Genomic DNA, 27167 nt, shown 5'->3' with positions numbered 1-27167 from the left:
GTATTGTATTTTTAGAAGTTTGAAATGATAGAGGTGCCTGGATTGAAAGAAAGAGCCTGTAAATTTTTTTGTGGTATTATCTAGTTAATGTACTACTATATGTTGAACCACCTAGGAATAATGTGGTGGAAGTAGATGGTGTGTGTGTTTTTTTTTTCCTTTAATTTAATTGGGGAACAGCCATGGTCATTGGTTACATATTGCTTTCATATTACAATGGCATAGTTGACTTTTGTGGGGAAGGTGCAGCTCCCAGAGGCTCATGTGAGGATTGAACCAGTAATCTTGATGATGTCAGTACAACACTCTAAACCAACTGAGCTAACTGGTCACTCCAGTAGCTGGTGTTTTAAACATGACAAATTTGCATGGCTGGAGTTTGGTTGTTAACTCAGTAACTAAGTAAACTGGATAAAGTTACTAATAGAAAAGGCACCAGCAATCGAGCTATGGATTTTGCTGTTTGGAGATCATCTTAGAAGTGGTGTTTGTTTCAATGAACACTCATTTGTTATAAGACCTGCAAATATTCTTTCCTAAGATCTAGCTAGAAATCACACACTTGTATAATTTGTGTATTATAATTGTAGTGATATCCAAACATTCCGCTTTCTTTGTTGAAATAGCAGATCCACTAGCTTGACTAGGGTAATTCACCTTTTGTTTTCTCAGTCTTACAAGTACAGGCTAAAGGGGAAACATTTAATGAAATAGAGAGTTGCATAAGACCAACCCTGAGCCTAAGTCTTCTCTGAGAGACTAGATCTAATTGTTTAAGTCAGTATTATTGTATTTCTTTCCTATCTGTTAGAACAGTAGGGAGGCTACTGAAGGTTTCGAAATAGCATATATTATAATATAAAAGTAATTTTAAAAATCCAGGAATCCAAGTAAATGCCAGGATCTCTAATTCTTTGATGTAAAAACAACTTATTCTACCTCTTTAAAAAGTGACTAATTCAAAACCAGATTCTTCTGGGAAGAAGATCCCACTATTTTCGTCTTGCAGATAGTGGGAAGAGCAGTAAACTGGGGAGTCATGAAACTTGAGTTTTATTTTCCAGCTCTGCCACTCACTGCTTAATGTGTATTACTTTGGGCAACTTATAAAATGAAACGGTTCTTAGTTTCTGGAATTAGTTCTATAGTGCTACTGATTTACTTCTGAAAATATGAAATATCCCTCATTCGCATTCTGCTTGTTCCCTACACAGCATCCCTGACATCTTTTTTATTTTCATTTAGTGTGTTGTCGGTGGCTGCAATGCCAGCTTTGCTTCTCAGGGAGGGCTAGCTCGCCATGTCCCCACACACTTCAGTCAGCAGAACTCCTCAAAAGTTTCTAGCCAGCCAAAGGCCAAAGAAGAATCTCCTTCTAAAGCTGGAATAAACAAAAGGAGGAAATTAAAGAACAAAAGACGACGCTCATTACGTAAGTGGTTCACTGAGAATTGGTATCATAATGCATTTGTTTATATCTTGGGCTTTCATGCAAATTCAGTTTTTGCCTTTCTTCAACTCTGCTTATCTGTTTTTGTTAATAGTAGTAAACAGGATACCTGTGAGAGTTCAGTGGTATTTTATCTGTAGTAGCTAACGGAGTGTAAGTATATATGGTCTTAGAATACAGACTCTGTATAGAATTAGATTTTGAGGGCTACTTTGATTATGTTCTAAATTAAAATTTAAAGTATGGCAGTGTGGTGTTTCTAACAATATTTTAGAATTTTTAGTTTGTTTAAAGGTAAAAATCAAGTAAAAGTTAAGTAACCTATCTGTTCCAAAGTGGTGTGTGTGAATAGCAAAGCTATTTAGTCTGTTTCAGTGCTTAACTGCCTGTCTGTTGTAACACATATGTACAGTTGTTACATTCTTAATTACCAGATTAAGAGATGTATTCTCTGTATTTAGGATACACACAATTATATGACAAAGGCTTGTAAATGTTGGCTGCAGGAATTGACTTTGAAACCCCAGAGCCTAGCGCTGTGCCTGGTTTTTATGTCAGCTGGCTAATTAATATATCCTGAATAAAGACATAAGATTGAGTGAAGCTGTCCTTGAAAAGGGAGGCCACTGCAAGGGTCAACTAGAAACAAAAAAGTTTGTATCTTAACCCTTTCTCTTGGGATTTGATTAAAGTATAGAAGACTCTAAAACTAATTCAGATTATAAAGCTTCTCTCTAAAACATTGAAATTGTTTTGTTACTACATAGCTACAGTGGACATTAAACGAACCACAAGTAAGAAAAACTTTCCTAAACTCTCTTAAGTTTCTTTGTTGAAATAAACATTTGTATTTCAAAGTTTGCTACTGAATTTAGGTTATGGATCCATTTTCCTTTTGTTTATGTAGTCTTCAGTTAAAAAAACTGCTTGGACACCCAATTGTAGTGTGTGTATTTATACAGTGTATACAGGTAATACTGCTAATACACATACAACTACCAAGAAGGGATATTGAAAAATGTCAAGATGAAAGGAAGTGACATTTTTGTTCCTTACTCTAATGGATCATGAAACACACCTACTTTGGAGACTGTTGTTCAAGTTTAGTATTCTTGATACTTAATAGTGGACAGAACATGTATGAGGTCTGAATGCATAGAGTGAGGTTTGAGGACTCTCTTCATTATTGTGAATTTAATTTAGGCGATGACTTCTGTGTTTGAATCTTGAATGAGGAGTGATAGATATGAATGATTTAGAGGGCCGAGTTACTGTTATTTTCTCTTAAGTGCTTATCCTTCTCAGAAAAAAGCATACTTGGAGAGCATGGAGAAAGTACATACTTTTTTCCAGTAACAGATTAATAGGAAGGGGATTCATTTCTCAGCATTAGGTAAAATCATGCCTTCTTTCTCCTATAAATGTCAAATATTTGTTTCTTACTTATTTCCCATTATTATTGCATTCTTAGTCTTGGGGGTTCTGCTAGTTTGTTACTAAGTGGTGTTTTGCTTTTGTCCTTCTGAGGCAAAATTCAATGAGAAAAGAGGTCGCTAGGTTGTTTTATGGAGTATGCCAACTGGTGAAATCATCCTCCCACAAAAGCTGTGGTGGACTCGCATAAATGTTCCGAGAACTCCATGCATGGTAGACGGAAATCCACTTATAGTAGTAAATCAAAATATGAGGTAAATCAGCTACATATAATTCAGAATATGCTGCACTAGGAAACCAAGCCATTTCTTCTATTGTCAGTAAAATTTAATTTTAATTACAGATGAATTTGTAAAATTACATGTATTAGTAAGCTCCACAGTTGTAAACAATAACTTTATCTTTAGTTTGAGCAACTTTTTTATTAAGAATAAAAATAGCACAATTTATAATAGTGGGATGGAAATTGAAATTTTAAAAATGTTCTTAGCAAATTAAATTTTCAACATATAGCTTTGTGGAGATCACACTAAAAGATTGCTTACCCTAGGTTTGTGAGTCTTTTTAAAAAGTGGTATGAGCTTATGAATATAAACTGCTTTATGACTTAATGAGGCATTTTCTTTTTTAAAGATTTTATTGAGGAATTGGGGGAAGGGAACAGCGGTGGGGAATTGGGGAAGGAGAACAGACAAGTTGCTGTCCTTTTGTTCTTCAGTCTAGTTGTGGAGGACGTCGCTGCCCTGGCTCATGTTGGTATTATCATTGCACTCTTCCCCGGGTGAGGCAGATCAGTTGCGGGCCATTGGACGGCTGCTCATGGCAGCTCACAGCAACTCTCACTGGTGGGCTGCCAGCCAGCCCACTTGCAGCCTACACTGTCGCCGGCAACTCACAATAGCCCAGCTCCAGGTCGAGCTGTTGTTCACCATCTTAGCTGTAGAGGGTGTGGCGTCACTGGCCCTCATGTGGGATCCGAACCGGGGCCCTGCAGCTCAGAGCTGATGTCCCAAGCCAACTCTTAACCAACGTGCCACTCAACCGGCCCAGCAAGGCATTTCCATATGCATTTATTTTACTTAATCATAATCTGTAGCTGTTTTATCTTCATTTCACAACTGAAGAAACAGGCTAAAGTAGATTAAACAGTTTGCCCCAAATCACAAAACTGATAACTGGTAGAGTTGAGTTAGGAAGAATTTTGATGGACTTATTGGCATTCAAAAATGTATTTGTAATTTTCCTAGGTTGTTTTTAGAAGAGTTACTGATAATCATGAAAATACTTGTCAAAACCCTCCAAATAATATTACCACTTTGTCACATTTGGAAAAGTTTTGATTACATATTAATATAGAATGTTCATGAAATGTATTCCATATGTTTGGCTGTGGTGAAGGAGATCTCAATGTGGTACACAGATGGAGATGTTCATTAGATTGTTGAAAACGTGAGACTGGTGCTCAGGAGAGATACTGGAATAAAGTATAAAATTATATGAGAAAGTAGCTGAAATGTGGGATCACGAGATATAAAGTTGGAACCTCACACACCAAGGGGCCAAATTAACCCACACTCACTCATCAATTGGAATTCTGCTTTGTACATCCTTAATCTTGTTGGCTAGACTTCATGTTTTGAAAGCAAAGAAAATCTTTCATTTAAACACTAGAATGGTACTTGTTAATTGTTTCAATCTTTCTTAACTTATTACATGTTTTTGTGTGAAACAGACTCTTTGGCTGTTTGGCAGAGTGTTATATTTATTTAAATATTCTTTATGTCTTTGTATTGGATTTTAGCACGACCACATGATTTCTTCGATGCACAAACACTGGATGCGATACGACATCGAGCCATATGCTTTAACCTCTCAGCTCATATAGAAAGTTTAGGGAAGGGACACAGTGTTGTTTTTCATAGTACTGTAAGTATTTGATTTTTTTTCTTCAAATTATCTATAGGTTTGCAAGAACATGTATTTTGACTTTCACAATTATATTTCTAAATTGCTCAAAATCTAAGAAGATACACTTTAACGAAAATCACAGAATATTTTGGCTTTATTAGTATTTAAAAAATTTTGTGTGTTGTTGGTTATAAAGCAAATGTTTCCCACAAGTTGACATTTTTTTGTGATTAAAATGAATATTTTAGCCTTTAATTTGAGCTATTTAGGAATATTGGGTTGGCATTTGGGCTACTAGGCATTTCAAGATCAGGCTCTGACCTTAGTAAACTAGGTGTCTTTTCTGACTTCTGGTTTCCACGTTTGTAAAATTACAACTTTTAGAGTCCTTTTGGCTCATATCCCTATGTGCTGCATGTTACTCACCCCCAAAACGCACATCAAAAGTTTGAGTTCAACAGAAAATAAGATAATGGCCATTAATTAAAGGTTCATGAAGGAGGAACTTTTTATCTGTTTTGTTCCACTAATGTATTCCAAGTGTCTAGAATTGTCCTGACACATAGTAGGCACTCAGTCAGTATATTTGTTGAATGATTATGTTCCTCAGCATTGAAAAAGAAAAGTATCAGATTTGAAAAAGCAGTACATAGTTTATTTTTAGTTAACTAGTGGTATGGACTAAGGTCCGGCTGCCTGCCGCTTGAAAAAGTAAAAAATCAAGAGAACGAGGTTGGTGGAAAGAAAAGTAGGTTTATTCAGAATGTCGGCGTTCTGGGAAGATGGCAGACTCCTGCCTAAAGACCATTTTCTAGTTCCTAGAACAGTCAGAGGTTTTATAAGTACTCAAAAAGAAGAACCAAGGAAACGGGAGTCGGTCAGGCAGGGCCGAGGGCTGACATGCTTCCTGGGATCTGGTCTGTTTTAAGATAATGCTATCACCAGACAGGGCCACCGCGGCCTGGGGCTTTATGCGTCACCAGTAAAATCTGCAAGGGAGTTGCAAAATGGATCCCGGTGCCCTCTGGGGCCTGAGGATTAAGAAATTGCTCTTTATAGGTTAGGATTCTGTTGATTAAATGGATTAACAAGGTATGTGTAGCCTTAAGAAATGGAACAAGAGTTCTTAAATCAGAACAAAACAAGAGTTCTTAAATCAGTCAGTAAGGGGAGAAACAGAAAACAGCTGAGTATCAGGGTAGATCTAACTGTAAACCAGCTAAGTCTAACTACGTTATTGAGTCCCCGAGGTTTACCCTTAACACTAGGAGTTAATAGAGAGTTCTTCTTTTCATGCCCCTTGCCTTTTGTATTATCCAGTCATCTTTAAATTGGTGTAGTTTCTGGAAGATAAGTTTGTACAGGTAAAACTTAGACCAGACTCTTGGTTATTTGAATCCTTGGAAAATGAGATTGTTTAATTTTGGCTGCTAAAATATAAAATATACTAAATTAAGGTTTTATTTTTTATATTTCAATTAAAATGCTCAATAATATAAATGCAAAAAGTCAATATTGATAATCAGTCTATTAGTTTAAATCTGTGTTTTTTCTATCTCCTGTGGTAATGAGGCTTTCTTGCATTTTTAGTTTTTCTTGTATGTACACTTCCAATTCAGAATTCCTGAATTTGATTCCCCAAATTAAAGGCAAGAAGGTAAAAAATAAGACACAAAGAAAAGGGAACCTTTTCTGAGATTGGAACACATGAGAGGTATGAGTTTGGTTTTGAGGAAAGGTGTACTATACTTATGCTTTTGTAAAGAACATTGGAAATACAATTATCTAAAAAAGCGAAGGGTTGGAAAGAAAATCAGAGGGTTTGAAGACACAGTTAAAATGGTGCACTAGGAATTTTGTTGGGATTCAGCAAGATCAGGAGCTTTCTCAGCAGTGATGTTTGGAAATCTTTCGTTGAAGTTTGATAACATAGGGTTATGATTTGGTGGGTCTGTAATTCTTTTTTCCCAGAGGTCAGTAAGATGTCACCAGATCCTGAGTGCATGGCATTATGGCTAATTTGTTTATTAACTTAAATATTGAGCACCTACTTTGTGCCAAGTACTCATGATGCCGCAGTGAACAAAACATGTTAAAAAAAAACTCCCAAAACCATGTCGACACTCTAGTTGAAGAGACATGACAAATAAGATAAATTACTAAAATTGTAGAACTTAAAGGAAATGAGTGTATGAGCCATTGAGTTATTGGGGGCTGAGCATCTCAGCCAGAGGGAGAATCAAGTACAAACTCCTGAAATGGGAATGTGCCAAGTACAGTAATATCTAGGTTTGCAAGCATAATTCGTGCCAGAAATAAACTACTGGTATTTCAAGACATTGCTCATTTACCATGTTAAAATGTATTATTAGGTTGGTGCAAGAGTAATACTTATGGCATAAGAGTAAATTGTAGAAATGTTTGCTCCTGTTGCAGAACACTCGCAAACCAAGTTACTCGCAATCCAAGGTTTTTACTGTATTTTGCAAATCAACGAGGAGGCCAGTAGCTGCAGGAAATGAGTGAAGCAGAGAGTAGAAGTTATTAGGGAGAACCTTAATTGGACTAGGAACTTGACTTTTATTGTGTGTGTGTGTGATAGGAAGCCTTTGAAGGAGTTTGATAGCCATGGTTTGATGTGGTATAATAAATATAAACTGCGCCCATGTAAAGTATACAATTCTATGAGATTTGATAATTTTGCACACCTATGAAACCACCATTACCAAGTAAAATACAAAACATTCCCATTGCTCCAAACTTGACTGGCAGAGCTTTGTAGTTCTCTGCCTCTACCCCACGCCCTAGAGAACTCACTGATCTCTGTCCTCTCATGTAAATTGTAATGTGTTCACTTTGGCTTCTGTGTTGTGAGAACAGATTGTAGGTCAGGGTGCGGGGAAAAGGGGAGCAGTTTTCTCAGTAGCCCAGGGGAGAAAAGACTGGAATGGCTGTAGTGCAGATGCCAAAGAGGTTAGAGCCTGGATGTCTTTTGATAGTAGTACTGGGTGGATCAGATATCGGATTTGATAACTGGAGGAAAGGATGACTAGTGTTTTTGGCCTGGGCAACTGGCTGTGAGGATGGAGTTGCCATTTAAAATACAGACTGTGGTGGTGAGGAGATTGGGGGCGGGGAGGGGAGTATAGCTGTAATTTTGACACATTCTGTAGAGCCATCTAGTGCCTCTGTCACATAGGCAGATGGATGTAAGAGTTTGAGCTTAGAGGAGAGGTGTGGCTACAGATTCAACTATGGAAGTTTTCAGCATATTCGTGGTATTTAAAGGTATCAGACTGGATAAGATCACCTAGAAACTAAGTATAAATAGAAAAGAAGAAATTTTAAGGACTGAGATTTGAGAATCATCAACATCAAATGATTTCAAAGACAATAAATCTGATGAAATAGTGGTAGCAATGATAAGATGATACTTAAAAAAATAATGAACTTTCACTAGACCACTGCTTGTGATGAAACCCTTAGGTTCACCATGAGAGGAGTGGAGATGGTAAAAAAAAAAAATAATAATAATGAAGGAACTAAAAGTAGTGGTGATGTTATTAGGAGCCTGGAAGAAAATTTAAAAATTAACTGAGAGTCAAAATAGTCTATGACGATGAATATAAGTTTTCCAGCTGTAGAAAACATCTGAGAGGATTTAAGAACATGAAACCTGTATTTGTCATAAGTTAAAAAACTGAAGAATAAGAATGATTTGTACTCCCAAGCAACACTGGGGAGGGAGAGAGAGGTACCTTGACTGAGGAAAAGTCACAAAGGTGGAATGTAATCTGAAGAACGCTTTTTCCTGTGGGAAGTGGAAGGAAGAGACATCCATAATGGGGAAAGGTCTTTGTTGGACACAATAGAAAGGAAAGTAGCTAGGTGAGCAAGTTCTCCAGAGTTCTGACTTGGTTTTGATGGAAGCAGTATGTGTCAGTAGTCAAAATGTTCAGTACTAACTACAAGTTTAAGTTTCCTAGTTATCAAATTAACTTTCATAGGAAATAACTATACTGATAATGAAACAATTTGCAGAAAAATACATATGTGCGTTTACTATGCTGTGCAGTTAGCCTAATTTGTCTTAACTTCTGTACTTGAAACATTTTCTTTCGAGCCTTCTCCAGAAGAGGTCAGCAGATTCCCAGTTACCAGTCAATTGGCTTGCTGTGCTTGGTTGGTTTACATTGTTTTCGTATCTTATTTCTTCTTAGAATTATTTTAGCATCCTCAGATATGTCTTTGGGCTATTTAATTAAACTCATTTCCAAGTCTAGAATTAGGGTACTTAACTATAGGTTTTTAAATAAAGGGTACAGAAAGTATTTTATATTTTGTAAAGTGCTATTATTACTTGATTCTGATATGTTTTGAGGATGACAACATTTCGTGTGGCTGTTTGGAACCTAAACTTGGTAAAAATATTGAGATTTAGATTATTAAAACACTAAAGTGCTAATTTTGTTAATATGGAAGTTGTATGACTTTTGAATTTTTATTTTAAACATTACCTTAATTTTCAAAATCTGGTAATGAATGTTAAGTTATGTTGTTTCTCTTAAATTGTGTAGGTCTTTTTGTTTAGGTTGATTCACCTTTAACTTAGGTGAAGTCTTTGAAATTGAACCTAAACACTGATTGGCTAATATTTCATTTAAAATAAATCAAACCAACCAACAAGCAGAAAACCCCAAGCAAATAAAAATACTTTAATTATAAGTTAGAGACTTTTCTCTTCCCAGCAGTATTTTTTCTTTACTGTTTATTTGCTCTTTAAAAATATTCCAGCCAATATGGATTCTTGGTTAGCATTCTAGCTAAGCTACAGACTTTAGTAGATAGTAAAATAAATAGCATTTCCAGTTCCTTAATAAAGATATTATGGTTTTATATTTGGCTATAAAAACCTTCAGTTTTGTTTTTTCTCTTTCTTTTGTGAAAATATATGATCAAAGGTGAAATTGCTACAAAGCAGGGCAGAAAAAAGATGTGGTGATGGTAATATCTGGTCCAGGATATGAACACTTCAAAGTTCTTGATTAGAATCAAAAGTGTTTTTTAATGATATATTAGAATAATGTGTTACAAATCATTTTTATGATGTCTTTCATATTACTAGGTAATAGCTAAGAGAAAAGAGGATTCTGGAAAAATAAAACTTTTGCTTCATTGGATGCCTGAAGACATGTAAGTATTTGGCATAATATGTCTAATGAATAGACTAATGTCTTACTATTATTAAAATCTTATACTCAAAAATTAGTTATTAGATTCAAATATAAAAGACTTAACAGAAATTAAACCATGAAACATTTTGAGGTTGTCATGATTAAAGAGGTAATCTCTGAAAGCTCGTACAGTTCCTGGCTCAGGGTATGAGCTTTAAAACTAGCTCTTTATTGTTTTTAATAGACGTTGTTATAGCAGTTTTTAATAGGATGTAATTATTTTTAGAATTTTTTAATGACCTTCAAGTAGTATACAAGCAGCCTTAGTTGTACATTTGTTTGAATCATTTATTTTAAAAATTCCTAAACATCTTCCAGGACGCCATGATATTTTATAGAAAAAGCAGTTGACCAGTTTTCCGGCAGCATTATATTTTTCTTTCGATTATTAGTACCCTTTTTAGAGTACTTCTGGCCCAGAGGCTCGTTAATTTAGATATCAATTTTAAATTTTTTTTATTCTTCTATTAAAATGTTTTCTTGATACAAAAGTAATAAAGATATATCATAGATATTGTGGATAAAAAAGCTCTCAAATAGATTTGGGAGTTTACAGTGCTTATGAGCATATTGAAATAAAGAAATCTAGTTTTTGAAAATCTTCTGACTTACCAAATTTCCATTAGTGTAGAACACGTTTTCCACCGCTTTCCCCCTTTCCCCTTCCAGGTGTTATGGAAGTGTTTCTGTAAAATATTTTGAAATGTCCATGTACAATTTATTTAATGAGATTTTTTTTGCTGAACATTAAAGTTAACCCTTTTTTCTCTACTGTTAGATATTAAAATCTGTTAATATACAAACTATGCAAAATATGGTTTTTTTGATAGGCATTGTCCTCCTGAACATTTGTACCAATTTGTAATCGCATCTTTTACAGGAGAGAGCTTATTTCTCTGACTTATCAACACTGGCTATTACCATTCTTATATTTTGCATTTCTTTGCTTATACATAAGATCATTTTTAAACTTCATATCTTTGGTGAATTGATGGTTTGTGTCCTTTGTCAACCGCATCCCTTTACCCTAATGAGTGTTCACCTGTTTCATATTAATTTGTAAGAGCTATTGTTACATTGAGGTTATAAACATAATTTCTTTAAAAAATGTATTCAAATGCCTGTGTATACTTAGTATTTTGGAAATTGATCAATCCAAATAGTACAATGTTTTTATTTGAATTTCCTCGTAGGATAAATTTCTTTGGTTTTAGGATTTTGGTTATATGTGAAATTTTTTTTTTTTTAAGTGGAACTTGGTTAGGTTTTCACTTATTTCTTCAAAACTTGGTGACAGATTTCCATCAAGTCAGGCTCAAGTGTGAATTTCACTCAGCAAGCTAAAAGACAGGCACAGTGTTCTAATATGTTTTTCTAAATTTGATATGACTCTGCCACCACAAGTTCCTAATGCACCTCCAGATTCGTAGGTGAAATTTCGCCTACCATTTTTAGCTGGGACTCCACATTCCACTCCTTGGGGTGCTGGGTTCCCTTGGCTCCTGAGAAGCTTGTTACCCTAGGTGGCCCTATCAAACTAGCGGAAAAGGCTGAGTATGGTATGTGAGAAGTAAATTTAAAATTAATGCTATTTTATTTATGACTTATTTTTTAATTTGTAGTCTGCCTGATGTGTGGGTGAATGAAAGTGAACGACACCAGTTAAAAACTAAAGTAGTTCATTTATCAAAGCTACCCAAAGATACTGCCTTGCTTTTGGACCCAAACATATACAGGTAATTTAATTTTTGGTTTGATGCTTTACTTCCTGAATTGTAATTTTAAATCTTCCTAGGTTTTGGATATAAGGTTAGGACTTATTTTTAAGTATTGAATTCAGTACTTGAGCATATCTTGCTTTCTGGAGCTTTGTATATGGCAGTTACATCTCAAAGATTTATAAATTACAGAATCCAGAAAGATTGCATTTTGGTCAAGTTTATGTGCCATTTTAATTCCAGATTTATCTTAGGTAGCTTAATTGTAATACATATATATATATATATATATATATATATATATATATAGCTATTTGAAAATAAGTGCCTTTTGTTTAAGTATGTAATTCTTTTTATAATATCAGACTTTTGTGGGCCTGGTAGGAATGTATTGCATGTGCCCTAAATATCATAAATGATTGAGTTTTTAAAACTTAGATTCTTCCCCAAATATTTGCAAAAGAGCAGTTTCTTTGTTATTGTGTTTGTTTTTAAGAGGTAGCTCAGAGTGTTCACATTTCTAATAACTTTCTGATCTGACCTTTGTTTTAGTGTGCTGTGCTTATGAAGGTATAGGGGGGGAAGGAGAAGAGACCAACATTTCTGACTATGTGCTGAGTCACTTTGCTAGGTGCTTTACATATACTTCATCCTCACAGCAGCCCTGTGAAGTAGGTGTTACTATCTCTGTTTTACAGATTGGAAAACTGAGACGAGAGGTTAAATAGCTTGCCCAAGGTTACACAGATAGTATGTGACTGAACTTGATACTGCCTCTATCCAAATGGGTGATTTAAAAAGTGGTTAAACGCTTAAAAGGCACTATTATGAACAAACTTTCTATATTTCTAAAAGAAAGTTTAATATGTATTTTACAATAGGGATAGGTTGGATAAGCATAAGATGACATACAATAATTGATAATCCCAAATGTGAGTTTTAGCTATCATAAAGAGACTATGTCCTATGCCAAATTTTGAAGCAGTTAAAGAAGTTTCTGTTCACTCTAGGACTCTACTTTTTGGAATGTTGACTGTAATAGGAATTCTATAATTTGAGACATCTTCTGAGAATGAAATTCTAACATAATGGGCCTTGCCATGTGGAAACACTGAGACTCTCGAGACTTCCCTATTCCAAAAAATTTTTTTTTCTTAAATATATCTTTTGGTGCAAGTGCTAAGCACAATAGAGCCTTCTTTTTTGTAGTATGAGCTAGGTTATCGAGAAATTAACTAGCAAAGAAAACAATGAAATATGACCTTAAAGGAGAAGGTGGAGGGAAATCCACTACCAAAATTATGGAAAAGTCACTATTTAAAAAAATAATTGAATATTCTTTACTTACTGGTACCTAACTTAGGGTTTATTTCTGCTTACTCTTTGAAAGGAGTAGTGAAAGTTAGCATTCTAAAAGAGTGATATTTTGGGGAGCGCTACCCTGCTTATTCCAGCTGGTTGTAAACAGCCCTGATTTAGGCAGAGTTGAAAAAGGGGCGTGATGAATCATATAAATTATAAGATCAAGACTAACTTCAGTGTTCCTGCCCTGAATTCTACTTCCCACTCTCTGAGGGTCTTTCTTTTTCACAGAACCAGCTTATTTTTTCTGTTCTTGTGCTGTATGTATATGAAGCAATTTAAATATTTTAGTGAAAGTGACTTAACAAAAATCATTCAAGCTTAGAACTAATGTCCAAAAGTGCATAGGAATTGCACTGCATGTTCTCAAAGTGTAATTTTACAGTATTTGTTGATTTCATTCTTGGGTAATAAAGATGTTCTTAAGACATAGATGCTTCTGTGGAGTTAATTTTCTTTAACTGTATCTATCCTTCCCCTCAATCTTGACATTTAACTTTGAGTCTAAACTTTCGTGTACTTCTATTCTAGAAATCAGAATGTAGTCTACCCTAAAGTGGTACAGAGTAATAGAACGGTCTACATTTGCTGTGATGTAACATCTTACCAATGTTTTGGATTTTCATTGGGAAAACTTGTGAAATAAAAGGGAAAAAACCAGTTCTAACTTATTTTAGGAGAAATAAGTTTGTGGTTTATGTACATCTCAAAATGAAAGCATGGCAAACCTTCCCCAAATACATTAACTTAAAAAGGAGACTGAAAAGAACATTTATTTGAGAGTTAAACATCAATTTTAAAGTATTAGTTAAAATGCATGTTTTAGATATGAGATTCTTTTTTAGACGTACATTAGTGAGCTACATAAAAAGAATTTATTAAAAAGCTGTATTTGTAACTAAATTTGCATCTGTTATGTGTAAATGTTTCAGAAATAAATTTTAATGATCAGTGATCATTATCACATTGCCTATATCTTATAAATATTTTTAATGTCTCTTTTGTAGTACTTAATGTGTTTGGGATTCATTTGATTAAAAGAATATTCATTTTTCTCTCTTTCTAGAACAATGCCGCAGAAGAGGTTGAAGAGGTAAAAAATAAATAAATACCTAAAAAGCAAACAAGCGGGGACACCTCCAGTCTTAGTCACTGACAATGGGTTTAGTAAAAGTTGCACATTAGAGTCAACCCCCTTCCTTCTTTTATAATCCAATATTTAGAATAATATTTATGATTAGTGTAAACATTCTGTGAATGAAGTAGGCTCTTCTGTGGAATATATTAATATATTACTGTATATCCACATTTTCATGGAATGGTACTGTGGGAGACTGAGCAAACACTCTTCTGGCAACGTAGTGGAACAGCTTCCTAAAGGCTTTGCATGCGTGCTGCTTTCAGCTCCTTTTTTCCCCCTTTAGTGATTACAGTAGTTTATATTGGAAAGAAAAACAATTACAACATGTGCCCTGACAAATACCAAAAGCACTGTGAGGATGTTTATCTTAACAGTGTCTGTTGATTTGAAGTCATATTAGGAAATATTTAGACAATGAAAATTATCAAGAGATAATTTTTACCTTTCAATTATGATAAATAGATGTGATTGGTTGCCATTTGTGTTCTTTTGCAGAACTCTGATAAGAAAAGTGTTCAATTTGTATTTAAGCAAACAGTGAACGACATTTGCAATCAACTAAAAATTCGTCTTTCGAATTAGGGCTGAAAATTTCTGTTAAAGAGTGTTGCCGTATGTCTGGTGGCTCCCTTTTCAGGACTAGGGTTTTCTCATGGAGTACAGTATGTTAATATTTACTTATATAACTAATCTGTTAACGGTTTTTGAAAAACCTCTATTTCAAATATTTGAATAATAGTATTTTCATTTTAACCTACATAGGCTTCTAATTTTTTTTCTGAGGAAAGCATTTGGTTTTTTGGTTTTTTTCTTAACGCAAGAAAAATTGTATTTTGTTTTTAAAGTTTATCTTCAAACTGAATCCTTTATGCACCAAAGTTGGTTTTGAAAAGGAAAACAAAATCACTTTCTTGCTTGGTTAAGCAAGAAGCCATATGGATTTTTTTTTAACTTACAGAAATGGAACTATGTGTAACTTGTTAGTATTGTATCAAACAAATGTTGCATAGAGATAATAGAACATTGCTTGTAAATAATTCAGCAGATTTGTAATATATTTTTATATTATGAAATGTACTGTAGATGTTTTTCTAGAGGCATGAAAGTTAAATGTATATATTATGGGTAGAAATAATATTGAAGGATATTGTAATTCACTAGTGCTGCCAGAGGAATTGTTAATAAAGCACCTTCTTTAACAATAAATGTCTTTTGCAGACTTAAGGGACTATGTACTACTGTATATCTTTAAAGAACAAAACACATTGAACATCCTTCCAGAAAGTCTTTGAGGGAGGACCTTATACCCATAATAGTGTTATGGCACTCATTTCTGACAGTGACTGTGAAATCAATTATTTCCTTACTGTTGGAAGGACGTATTGTAAAGTATGTGGTTATATGCAGTCAAACTGCAGAAAATACTCCTGATTGAGGAGTTTTCACTTTACTACAGTGATATAAAAACCAGCAATTTTTACACTAAATTTTTTAAAGAATAGACAAAAATATAGAACTAAGCCTTTGGTTTCAAAATGGGAAAGGTTCCATGCTACTTAAATCATTTCTCATTTACTTTAAAAAAATTTTAAAAATAATAAAAATTATGGGAAACTTTATTCGTTATCAGTGGGGTAAAGAGCTATATACATGAAATGAGTCATATAAAATTAATTGAAGTGCAAATAAAAGCACTGCTACTGTAAGACATTCTGGAATGGTTGTTTAATAAGGGTATTATCCATATGATCTGTAGCAAATGTGATTTTATTTTTTAAATGAAAAAAGTGTGTTTTCTTACCTTTTTTGTTTTTTGCTTAAGCACTTCATCAATTGCTTTATTCTGTATCTACGAAGTAATCTGCAATCTTCTTTGTTCTTTTTAAATTTTGATTTGTTATAAAATTGCCAAATAGAAGTGTTTCAGATATATAGTTTGTACCTGTATTTTTTATTTTATTGCCTCATGTTCTTGTAAGTCATTCTTAATTGACCAATGATTGTAGACCTTGCCTAAATATTTTTTCTAATAAAACAAAAGCAAATCACATTTAGCTTCAAAATTGTAACAATTCAATTAAATTTTAAAATGACATCTGAAATAAACATCTAATATTTTCTTTAGGGGCATAGCAAATTAATTAGTTTTTTCATTGTGTAGAAATATTTAGACGTCAAAACCAAATTTCGTGGTTCTTGATTAGCCTCTGAGTACTCACAGTCACTCATGATACTTTGCTGCTTATCTGACTATGGTCCGATACTGTTAATAGGCCAAAAAGAATATAGAATTAAAGTGAAAGAGTTTTATAACTTGTATGTGATGTATACATATAAAAACATGCAGTTATGGTTGACAAATAAGTGTGAACATTTTAATTTATAATGTCTATTAAGTGATGTCTACTCATCTATATTGTTCCTCTTCACTCCCATATATGACATTTGTAATATGGCACCTGAAATATAATTAGTCTGTTACTCAAAACCTATTGTCTAGTTCAGCAGCGGTCTAACTGCAGCTCACAGGCATACCCATTCATTTATGTGTTGTCTGTGACTGCTTTCTCCCTGTAATAGCAGAGTAGCAGAGTAGTGAGACTTTTTGGCCTGAAACCTAAAATATTTACCCTCTGACCTATTAAGGATAAATTTGCCAAACCCTGGTACAGTTGATAACATTTTTGTAAAAATAAACTAGACCACACAACTTACATGTTAGTATGAGAGTGTTAATCTTGGTAATAAGCCAGTACATTAAATTTCAGTGAAAGCTGTTTAATATACTTTAAATATTGCCGTATTAGGTTCCTACAACAAATGGTGGGTTTTTGGTTTTTTTTTTTACTTTTATATTGGATTTCTTAGTAGTTAATATTTCTCCATTTGTGTTTTTGTATTTTGTTTCACTAAATAGGACTAAATAAGATTTTGTAAATCAGATTATGTTTAAACCACAAGCCTCATCTTGCTCTATCTAAAAGAATCTTGGAAGTGGAAAATATTGTAAAAATTTATTTAAAGTTGTTTATTTTTTTAATAAACTTACTTTTTTCATATATAAATCTTCCCTAAGGTGGACACACATTACTTCTGAATTTCAGATGAAAGGAAATTAAGATGGAGAGTAATTAACTCTCACTGCGTATTTTACAATTTGTTTTATTCTCATTGAAAGCAATGATAATCATGTTGGTAAACCTTTGACTGTAAAACTTCTTTTCCTTTCACACTTTAATAAAATGTTTTAAATATTTAAGTACTCTTAAAAGTATAGCATTTGCAACAGTTATTTAAGTTGTTTATTGTTTGCTATTTGAATTCTTTTTTAATATATGGTTAACAAGTTAGCTATTTGAATAAAATATAAAAATAGGAAAATATGGTTGAAGTCTTTAAAACAGTTTGTGGGGGGGCTTTCAACAGTCAACAGCTGTTTTTTTTTAAGTGTTTAATACTTTTGCAAAGTTTTCTAAAAGGCAAACATTCTTAGTTTTAGGTATGTGAAAAACTGATATTTTTATCTATGTAACAAAGCCTAGGGTTGTAGACCTACAAAGAGATGCTAATATATATAGTCTTTTAGAAGGGAAATTAAATCATGTCATTTGAAATTTTTTTTGTTTTTTTGTTTTTTTTTTGGTTTTTTTAGACAAGTACATTTTGGGGGATTTCAATAAAAATATTTTTCTATTCTAAAACATGTAGAAAATAATTTCTTAAAAGAATAAAAATTTTTTACATATATCTGTAAGAAATTTTTTTTTTTTAAAGATTTTATTGGGGAAGTAGGGGAGGGGAACAATGTTGGGGAATTGGGGAAGGGGACCAGCCAAGTTGTTCTTCAATCTTCGTTGTGGAGGGTGCCAGTCGCCATCTGGCTTCCCATTGGCAGCTTGTGGCCTGTAAGCTCAAGGTGCTGTGTTCATTCGTAGCTGTGGGTGGGCATAGCCACCATCCCATGTGGAATTCGAGCTAGCAGCCTTGTTAAGAGCGCACGCTCTATCCACTGAGTCATCCGGGCAGCAGCTCAGCTCAAGGTGCCGAGTTCAGTCTTAGTTGCGAGTGGGCATAGCCACCAACCCATGCGGGAGTCGAACCCGGCAGCCTTGTTAAGAGTGCACACACTATCTATCCACTGAGTCATCAGGGCAGCAGCTCAGCTCAAGGTGCCAAGTTCAGCCTTGTTTGCGGGTGGGCATAGCCCACCATCAAACAGGCAATCTTGTTATACCATCTGAGCCATCCTGCCACCTGTTGGCATCTCAGCGACAGCTCAGCTCCGTCTAGCGTCACTGGCCCTGTTGCTCAGAGCTTGCACTCTTAAGCCAACTCTTAACCAACTGAGCCACTTGGCCGGCCCAAGAAATTTTATATGCATATATAGTTGAATTCTTAAAGAATCTGTGACTTGGTAGAAGATGTTTTGCAATTCCAACACTACAAGTTTAACCATAGATAAGGTCTGCAGAGTTATTTTTTTGTCATTTCTAATGGCCGTGAACCTCAGTAGCTTTTAAAATATAATGAAATGCTGTATTTTTAAGTTTTAAAAATTAAAAAAAAATGTTTACATAGTCCAATTTATTTCCTAAATCAGGTTTGCATGGTATATATAACACATGGTTCTATTATTCTGAAAATTAAAAAGGACTTACTTGTAAGTGGTTACAGCAGGAATTGCAACCCATACTTTTTCCTAGGTCAGTATTCTATTACCAAGCTTAACAGTGTGAAAGAGGAAATCAATGTACATTGTAACACTGTAAAAGTTTTTTAGTGTTTTCTGTCATTGCCTCTCCCTAGCATGATACATGGCAGAAATTACTTGCTAAAATATTTGTTGAATGAGTATTATAGTTGAGTACTTGTTATAATAAGATACTTTGGAGAGTTATGGCCATATAAAACACTAGTAGGGTTGAAGCAATCAGGCTTAAAACCACTTCGTAATATTATGTAACTTTTCGTATGAACCTATGTTTAAGTTTGTTTAAACAGTCTCAGTGTAAAGGATGATTGATGTTATATTTTTATGTACTTTTAATGTAACCATTTTTGGTTTAATTTTGTTAAAAATATTCTTAGTCTTGTTTTCAGATGAGCACCACTTTAAAAAAATAATTCCTCAGTTACGTTTATGATATGAGTAGCATATTTTTAAGTAGTAACACTATTTTGAAGGTATTACCCAGTATTTGATTATTTAAATGTTTTGTCTTTGTACCAGAGCATTGTTACCCCAAGCACCTTTTTCCCTCTTCAAATATTTATATGCTTCTGGTAAAGAAAAAACTACAAATCTTACAAATTTATCATGAAATTATCAAGGATTTGTATGTTCCTATTAAAATTATTTCAGAAATTCATCTATATTTGGATGCGTAATAGGTCTTGCATAAGATTATTACATGCTTTGGGGCTTTTTCCTTTTAGAAAAGTAGAAAGTTTTGGGGGGAGAGTGTGTAGCTAGGGAATCATATTAATAATAGATTTTAAAATGTAAGCATTTCCTCTTAATAGCTGAGCCTAGTGCAAGTAGTTTAGTATAAACATCACTGAGTATTGCAGAAGAGTGGATTAGAAGATTCCCAGCTTACGTCTTTTTGAATTTCACAAATTAAGGGAGCCTAATAGGTTATTTTCTTAATACTAACATATCCTTTTCTTCTAGATTTTTATTAAACTAAAGCTAACATTACAATATTAGTTTCAGGTATGCACCATAGTTACTCAACATTTATTTATATACCTAAAGAAGTGATCATCATTAAGTTCAGCAATCATCTGATACTATACTATGCTATCAAAATATTATTGACTATATTCCCTGTGCTGTAAGTTACATCCCAGTGACTTATTTGTTTTATACCTGGAAATTTAAACCTCTTATTCCCTTTCACCTTCCCCCCTTTTTAATTTTTAAATAACAGTTAACATTCAGTATCATTTTATATTAATTTCATATGTACAGAATAGTAGTTAGATATTTATATAATTTAAGAATTGATGCCCCTGACTAGTACCCACCTGGCACTATACAGTTATTACCATGTTATTAACTGTATTCCCTATGCTTTGCTTTACATCACCGTGACTGTTTTGTAATTACCAATTTGTATGAATGCCTTCCACCTTTTTCATCCTGTCTTCCAACCCCCCTCCCATCTATCACCCCAATAAATCTAGTACCCATCTGACACCATACATAATTATTACAATATTATTGACTATATTCCTTATACTATACCATACATCCCTATGACTGCTTTGTAACAACCAATTTGTACTGCTTAATTCCTTCCCCTTTTTTACCCACACCCCCAACCCGCCTCCCATCTGGCAACCATTAACATGTTCCCTGTATCTATGAGTTTGTTTCTGTTTTATTTGTTCTTTAGATTCCACATGAAAGTGAAATCACATTGCACCTGTCTTTCACTGTCTGACATACTCCACTTAGCACAATATCCTTCAGGTCCATCCATGCTACTGCAGATGGCAAGGACCCATTCCATGCTGAGCAATATTCCATTGTGTGTGTGTGTGTGTGTGTGTGTGTGTGTGTATGTTTGGGATTGTTGCATTCTTATTAAAAAAAGTAATGTATTTTAATTTATAGCTGTGCTTGGAAGAGGATAGCAATCATTAAAAGTTTATTTTCTAGTGATCTCTTCTGAAACTGGGCCCTCTAATGTATTCTTCATCCAGTTATTCTAGTCTTTATTTCTGACTGGTTCTTTTTTATGTTTTCTATCTCCATTTTTGTTTCCTGTCTCTGTTGAAGTTCTCCCTGAGATCATTGAACATCCTTAAAATCAGTGTTTGGAACTCTGCGTCTGGAAGTTGTTTGTTTCCATTTTGGTTTTTTTCTGGAGCTTTGTTCTGTTCTTTTATTTGGGACGTTTCTTTGTTTCCCATTTTGGCTGCCTCTCTGTGTTTGTTTCTATGTAGGGCTGCTATGTCTGCTGGACTTAGTAGAGTGGTCTTATGTAACGTGTTCTGTGGGAACCAGTGGTACAGTCCTCCCCCTGGTCACCAGAGCCAGGTGCTCCAGATGTGTCCCTTGTGGGTTGTGGGTGGCCGCCTGTTGTAGTTGAGACTTGATTGACCCTCCCACTGATTGGTTTTCATGATTGGTTGTGACTACAGTGGTGTAGCTGTTGTGCAGGGGCTGACCCTACAAAACAGGGTTCTCTCTAGCGGGGCTCTGATGCCTGCCCTATCTGCCGTTTAGGTGTATCATCCTTGGAGGTGGCAGGTCCTGCTCCAGCCCAACCTGAAGCTAGCCCTGGGGCCTCTTGGGAGGGGACCTGCTGCTGGCCAAGTTCAGTCACAGTCTGTGCCCTGCCTAGGGCTACCTATCATCAGTCACAAAGCAATCCAGAGATAGATGCTGTTCGCTTTGTGCTTGGAATTGCCTTGAGAGGCCAAGCCATGAACTAAGGCCTGCTGTTGCTAATGCCCAGCTTAGGGCTCCTCAGCCAACGGGACATGCCAAAGCAAGTTGCTGATTGTTTAGGGTTTGTGAACCTTGGAGAGATTTTAGGAAAGCCCATAGCATGAGCCAAGGCAGGCCATTTATACGGAAAAGCCACTGGAAGCAGCTTGAGTGTGGCCAAAAGTTGGGTGGGTCATGGTCTTAAGGAATCACTAGGGTGGGGCAGACGAAAGGTGATAGCTAGTTGGATGGAGACTCATGACATCTGCTTGTATCTGCATGCACGGAGGGCTACGGCTTGTCAAAGAAACATGGCTTCTGCCAGCTCCTCTCTCCTGTGGAAGCTGCCCCTCCTGCCCTCACCCGGAGGCTAGACAATTCATTTCCTCCCCGTTTGCCCCTGGCACCTGTTTAGCTGTTGCCCCAGCGCCGGGGCTCAGAGAGACTTCATCAGTAAGTCCATGTTTGGTCCTTTTAAGAATTGCGCCTGGGAGTGCAGCCACCCTCCGTCTCACTCAGGCACAATCTCTGCTGGTTTTCACAACTAGAAAGCATGGGGACCTCTCCCTGGCGCTGAAACCCTGGACTAGGGAGAGGCTGGGGCCGCTCCCTCCTCGGGGAGACTGCTGTGGCTGAGATGATCCCTCGCGATTTTTAATAGTCACGCGGGTGTGGGACTAGCCTTTCTGTTTCTGCCCCTCCTATCAGTCTTGAGGTGCCTTCTGTATGTCCCTAGTTGTAGGGCTTTGGTTCAGCTAGACTTGAGCCTATTCTCAGTGGTGATTGTTCTGTAGTTTAGTTGTAATTGATGTGGTCCTGAGAGGAGGTGAGCAGTGTTTACCTACTCTGGCATTTTGACCGAAATCTCACATATCTTTTTAATACCTTCATGATACTTTTAAAAGAGGGTAGTAAATGCTATTCTTTGTAGAAGAAGCTTATTTCATATTCTCTCTACCCTTCTCTTCCCTATATGTCCTCCACCAAATCACTCAAAATATCTAATTGCATTTAAAAATGTAATTCAGAATAGCCAGCATTTCTTTGAAAATTTGTCTTAAACATCAGTAGTGTTAGAATACCACAACTAAGAAAAGAAAGTTTCCAGAAAAGGAGTTAACATGGACTTGAGATCAAATTGGGGCAACTCTTGGAAGAAATACATTTGCATGTTGAAAAGTCTTTCTAGCCAATAATAACATTTAAAAAATAGTGTTTAAAAATATTCATTATTAAAATTATGCTGAAATGAAGAAATTAGAATAGGAATAAAAGTGGAAATCATCACTGTCAACTGGCCATACTTTCCTGGTCTCCAAATTAATATTTTGTTGAATCCTTCCAAAACTCCTTTTGGGCTTATTTAAATTGTTGTTATATATCCAGTTCTAGGATTTGGCTTCTAAGACATCCGTATAGCTCTTTTCTCACTTTTTTTATGGCCAAGTGTGATGTACCATAAGTCACTTAACCATTCCCTGTTTGACATTGAGATCGTTTACCTATTTTCTGTCATATAATTAATACAGTAACGTCCTTGAAAGTACACTTGGAGAGATGTCTCTATACTGTAATTTCCTGGAAGGGACTATTAGTTGGCTTAAAAGAGTTGGTGAGTTGTGTCTATTACGAGTTTTAGTATTGCCAAAATGTTTTCCTGGAAAGATGGTGCCATTGACTGGATATGAATGCTCTTCCCTGCATTTTACCAATACTTAAATTTATCAATCTTTAAATTTTAGTCAATCTAAGGCAGCAAAGTGGGTTAAGAGTATGACTTGCCTGGGTTTAATTCTCAGTTCAGCTGAAAACTGGTTTTGGGGGACTTTTACTTAAATTTATAGTTCCTATTTTTTTATTTGTAAAATGGCATCACCCAGTAGGATTTATTGTGAGGTTTCAATGAGATCTGTAGTCATTGTTTTGAATGAGCATGGCTTGAAGAGTACAACTGTAATCTTTACATCTTATGATCTCTTCAAATGTACTGTGGATGCGGTTTTGTCATTGGAGGAAATACGTAGTTTTCTTAGTTTTTCTGATTATTCTTGGGTAGTAAAAAGCTCTCCAATCATGAATCATCACAAAAATAATCTCATTTTAACATCTAATTTACTATCTTATAATCTATTTTAATTGTACAATTAGAAAACTTGACAGATGCACGTAACCACGAAATCACCAACACAATCAAGACATAGAACCTCTCCATCACCTTCCATGAGTTACCTCATACTTGTTTGCAGTCCATCCTTCCCTCCAGCCCCAGGCGACCGCTGATCTCTCAGTGTAGATTGGTTTGCATTTTCTAAATTTTATGTAAATGGAACCACACAGTGTGTACTCTTTTGTGTCTTTCAGCATAATGATTTTGAGGTGGGTCAGTAAATGTGAATAAAATTTACATTTTCTGCTTATCTAATATCGTTATTTCTGTATCTTTTGGCTATGTTTTAAGTAGGTTTGGGGACACTGAGTTATCTGAACTCTGACTTCACGTTATTTAAAATTTAATAAATACAAAAGACTTCTGGTTTGGGGGTATGATTGGGCAGCATTAACGATATTAAGGGATTTTTAAAAATTATGTTTAATTACAATTTCGTAATTTACATCAGTTTTTAAGGTAGCTGTGTGGCTTAGAATTGAAATTTTTAGGTATTTATACTGGAGATGTTAGAACAAATATTTCTAGCAAAGAATTCCTTGCTGTTGCACTGGAATATTGTGAAGTTAACTGCTAGCCTAAAAATTAATAAAATATTAATAGCAAAATCTTAGAGTATCTGCAAAGTGCAATGCATTGCTCTAGATTCTGGGGATTCAGCGGTGAACAAAATAAACATTCTTGATCTTATGGAACTTAAAAGTGTGTGGATGGGAGAGGACAGGCTTTATGCAAATGAGTAAAATCTACAGGGGTCTTGCGGTGTGGATGCTGTGAAGAAAAAATGGGGGGAGGCACAGGGAGGGAATTTGTGATGCAGTTTAAGTAGGGTAATTGGTAAGGCCTTATTGTTGAAGTGGCATTTGGGCAAAGCCCTGAAGGACCTGAGTGAGAAGTCATGTAGGTATCTGAGAGAACAGCATTCCTGGCAGAGAGGACAAATACAAAAACCCTTGAGCAAGATAATTTATTCAAATATGTATTGGGTTCTTACACTTTCCCAGCATGACCCCCGGGTATGGGTGATGCTGCATTGAACAAAACATTTTTAAAAATCATAGCGTCTTGGAGCTTACATTTCATCATGCTTGGTGTGTCGTAGGGCTGGGGTTGATGTGAAAGGACTTTACCTTTGGGAAGATGGGAAGCCATTGGAGGGTTTTGAGCAGAGCAAAGTTATGATCTGAATTGTTTTGAAGGGTCATTTTGATGACTGGAGAATTGACTAAGTGAGCAAAGGCAGAGGCAGGAAGAACAGTTAAAAGGTTATTAAAATAAACAGTGGCTGGAACCAGAATGGATGGTGGTAAAGAGTTGGAACTTGGGTATTTGAAGGTGGGTTGCTGAGAGTTTGGATGTGGTATGAGAGAGTCAAGAATGACCCCAGATTTTCTATCATAAGCTGGTAGCGTGGAACTGCCATCCCAATAGTGGTGGGAGAGACTACAATGTGGAGAAGGTTTGGGAGGGCTGAATTAAGCTCCGAATGGTTTATATTTAGGATGCTTATTAGACAGCCAAGTGGAAGTGTTGTGAGTCAGGAAGGAATTTATAGTGGAAACGATTTCAAGTGGAAGCCCCGCAAATGCAGTTTACATACTTTGAAATGTAGGTTAAGTTGTTACACATTGTCATAAAGACGAGTTTGTCATTTCACCTCCAGTGAAGAGTTTATAAACTTCCTCTTGAGTCTGAACTTGAACAAAAGCAGGACCCTGGGCACCTATTTAACAAGCAGTAAGCAGCAGCAATTCAACCCAAGACCTAGTTGAAACATTTTTTGATAGGTTTAACAAGTGCCAAGGGCTGGTAAAGAATGATCAGTGGTTCAGGTTGCTTGTGATAAAATAGGAACAGAAGGCTAACTGTTTATCCTTTATATCCTGTGTACCAAACACCACTTTAAATCTTTTTTGGAATTATGTGAGATAAGGAGGCCCTACCATTAATCACTGGGAGTAATAGGAATAGTGAGCATTTATCAAACACTTAAGTGCCAGTTTCTGTTCCAAGTGCCTCAGATATAGTAGCCCATTTAATCCTCGTAAATCGTGAAGCTGCTATTCCATTTTCTGGTGGAGGAAACAGCTGCAGAGAGATTAAGTGATGTTTCCAAGGTCATAGGTAGTATCTGGAAAAATCTCTTGGAGAATTTGTAGGAAGTGACTTTTCAAACTTGATGCAAAAGGACAGGTGAATACCAGAAGAAATAGCATGTGTAAAAAAGACAAGTTTAGAACAATTGTGTGAATATTTAGTGCCCAGCATGTACTTGGTGCGTACTTTGAATAAAAATGATAAGGTGTCCCATTCATACTTCCCAGGTTTGGGAGTAGAGAGATTATAGTGACATGAACCTAATTTCTGTACAGTGTGAAGCGTCATGTTGGAGACACAGCTGGAGTGTTGTAGAAGCACAGAGTATTTGGCCAGCCCAGAGCATCTGGGCAGATCACTTCAGAAGACAATGTAGTTACTTGTTTTAAAGATTGCATGGGACTTAGTGCTGGAGAATGAAAGGGAAGATGGTGTAGTTTAAGACAGGAGTCTCCCTTGCCACATTGTGGAAGAACCTGGTATCTTGGTAAAGGAGAAGGCCGAGAGTGGTGGGAGGCAAGTTCTGAAGAGGTTGGGAGCATCCTCTGTCGAGGGCCTTATTTCCATGCATCACAGTTTGGTGGTTATGTGAAAGATCGATGGGGAATGATTGAAGGTTTCAGGACGGGAACTGGCGGTCAGATTTGTTTTGGTCATTGTGCCTAGTAGCTGAGAAGCGAGGCCTGGTAGAGTGGTGATGGACAGTCCAGGTTGCTGCTTTGCCCTGCTCTCCAGATAGGAAATGAAGAAAAGGAATAAGTCATAATTTTTTAAGATGTTTAAGTTTTACTGAAAAATAATTTTCCGAGATTTGAATATATTACAATTTATTACTGGGGAAATTAATATATTGTACAGTTCTTTTTTTTTAAGATTTTATTGGGGAATTGGGGGGGGAAACAGTGTTGGGGAATCAGGGAAGGGGAACAGACAAGTTGTTGTTCTTTAGTCTTCGTTGTGGAGGGTGCCAGTCGCCACCTGGCTTCCCATTGGCAGCTTGTGGTCTCTAAGCTCAAGGTGCTGTGTTCAATCTTATTGGGTTGTCGGAAAAGTCATGATGTATTTTTTCTATGGTTTTTTTTTTAAGATTTTTATTGGGGAATTGGGGGATGGGAACAGGGCTGGGGAATTGGGGGATGGGAACAGACAAGTTGCTGTCCTTTTGTTCTTCAGTCTAGTTGTGGAGGATGTTGCTTCACTGGCCCAAGTTGGCAC

The 27167-nt window shown here is 35.7% G+C and overlaps 1 protein-coding gene across 3 annotated transcripts in view; it reads left to right on the top strand.

Moving 5' to 3' along the window:
• AEBP2 (AE binding protein 2) overlaps window positions 1-27167 on the top strand; it is a 69527-nt gene that overhangs the window by 39376 nt on the left and 2984 nt on the right. For 2 of the 3 annotated variants that reach the window (XM_019661759.1, XM_019661761.1), the window contains 6 exons: window positions 1246-1432; window positions 4686-4810; window positions 9918-9985; window positions 11649-11762; window positions 14173-14199; window positions 14743-17510. In XM_019661759.1, the coding sequence (XP_019517304.1) occupies window positions 1246-1432; window positions 4686-4810; window positions 9918-9985; window positions 11649-11762; window positions 14173-14199; window positions 14743-14788 (567 nt within the window). In that variant the 3' untranslated portion in view covers window positions 14789-17510. Of the gene's footprint in view, window positions 1-1245; window positions 1433-4685; window positions 4811-9917; window positions 9986-11648; window positions 11763-14172; window positions 14200-14742; window positions 17511-27167 lie in introns of those variants that run through there. The other variant, XM_019661760.1, reaches the window with a different exon arrangement.

Source organism: Hipposideros armiger, unplaced genomic scaffold, assembly GCF_001890085.2.
Source record: "Hipposideros armiger isolate ML-2016 unplaced genomic scaffold, ASM189008v1 scaffold_360, whole genome shotgun sequence".
In the NCBI taxonomy this organism is placed as follows: domain Eukaryota; kingdom Metazoa; phylum Chordata; class Mammalia; order Chiroptera; family Hipposideridae; genus Hipposideros; species Hipposideros armiger.
The sequence above is the reverse complement of the archived record's forward strand: the minus strand, read 5'-3'. Positions and strand labels throughout refer to the sequence as shown.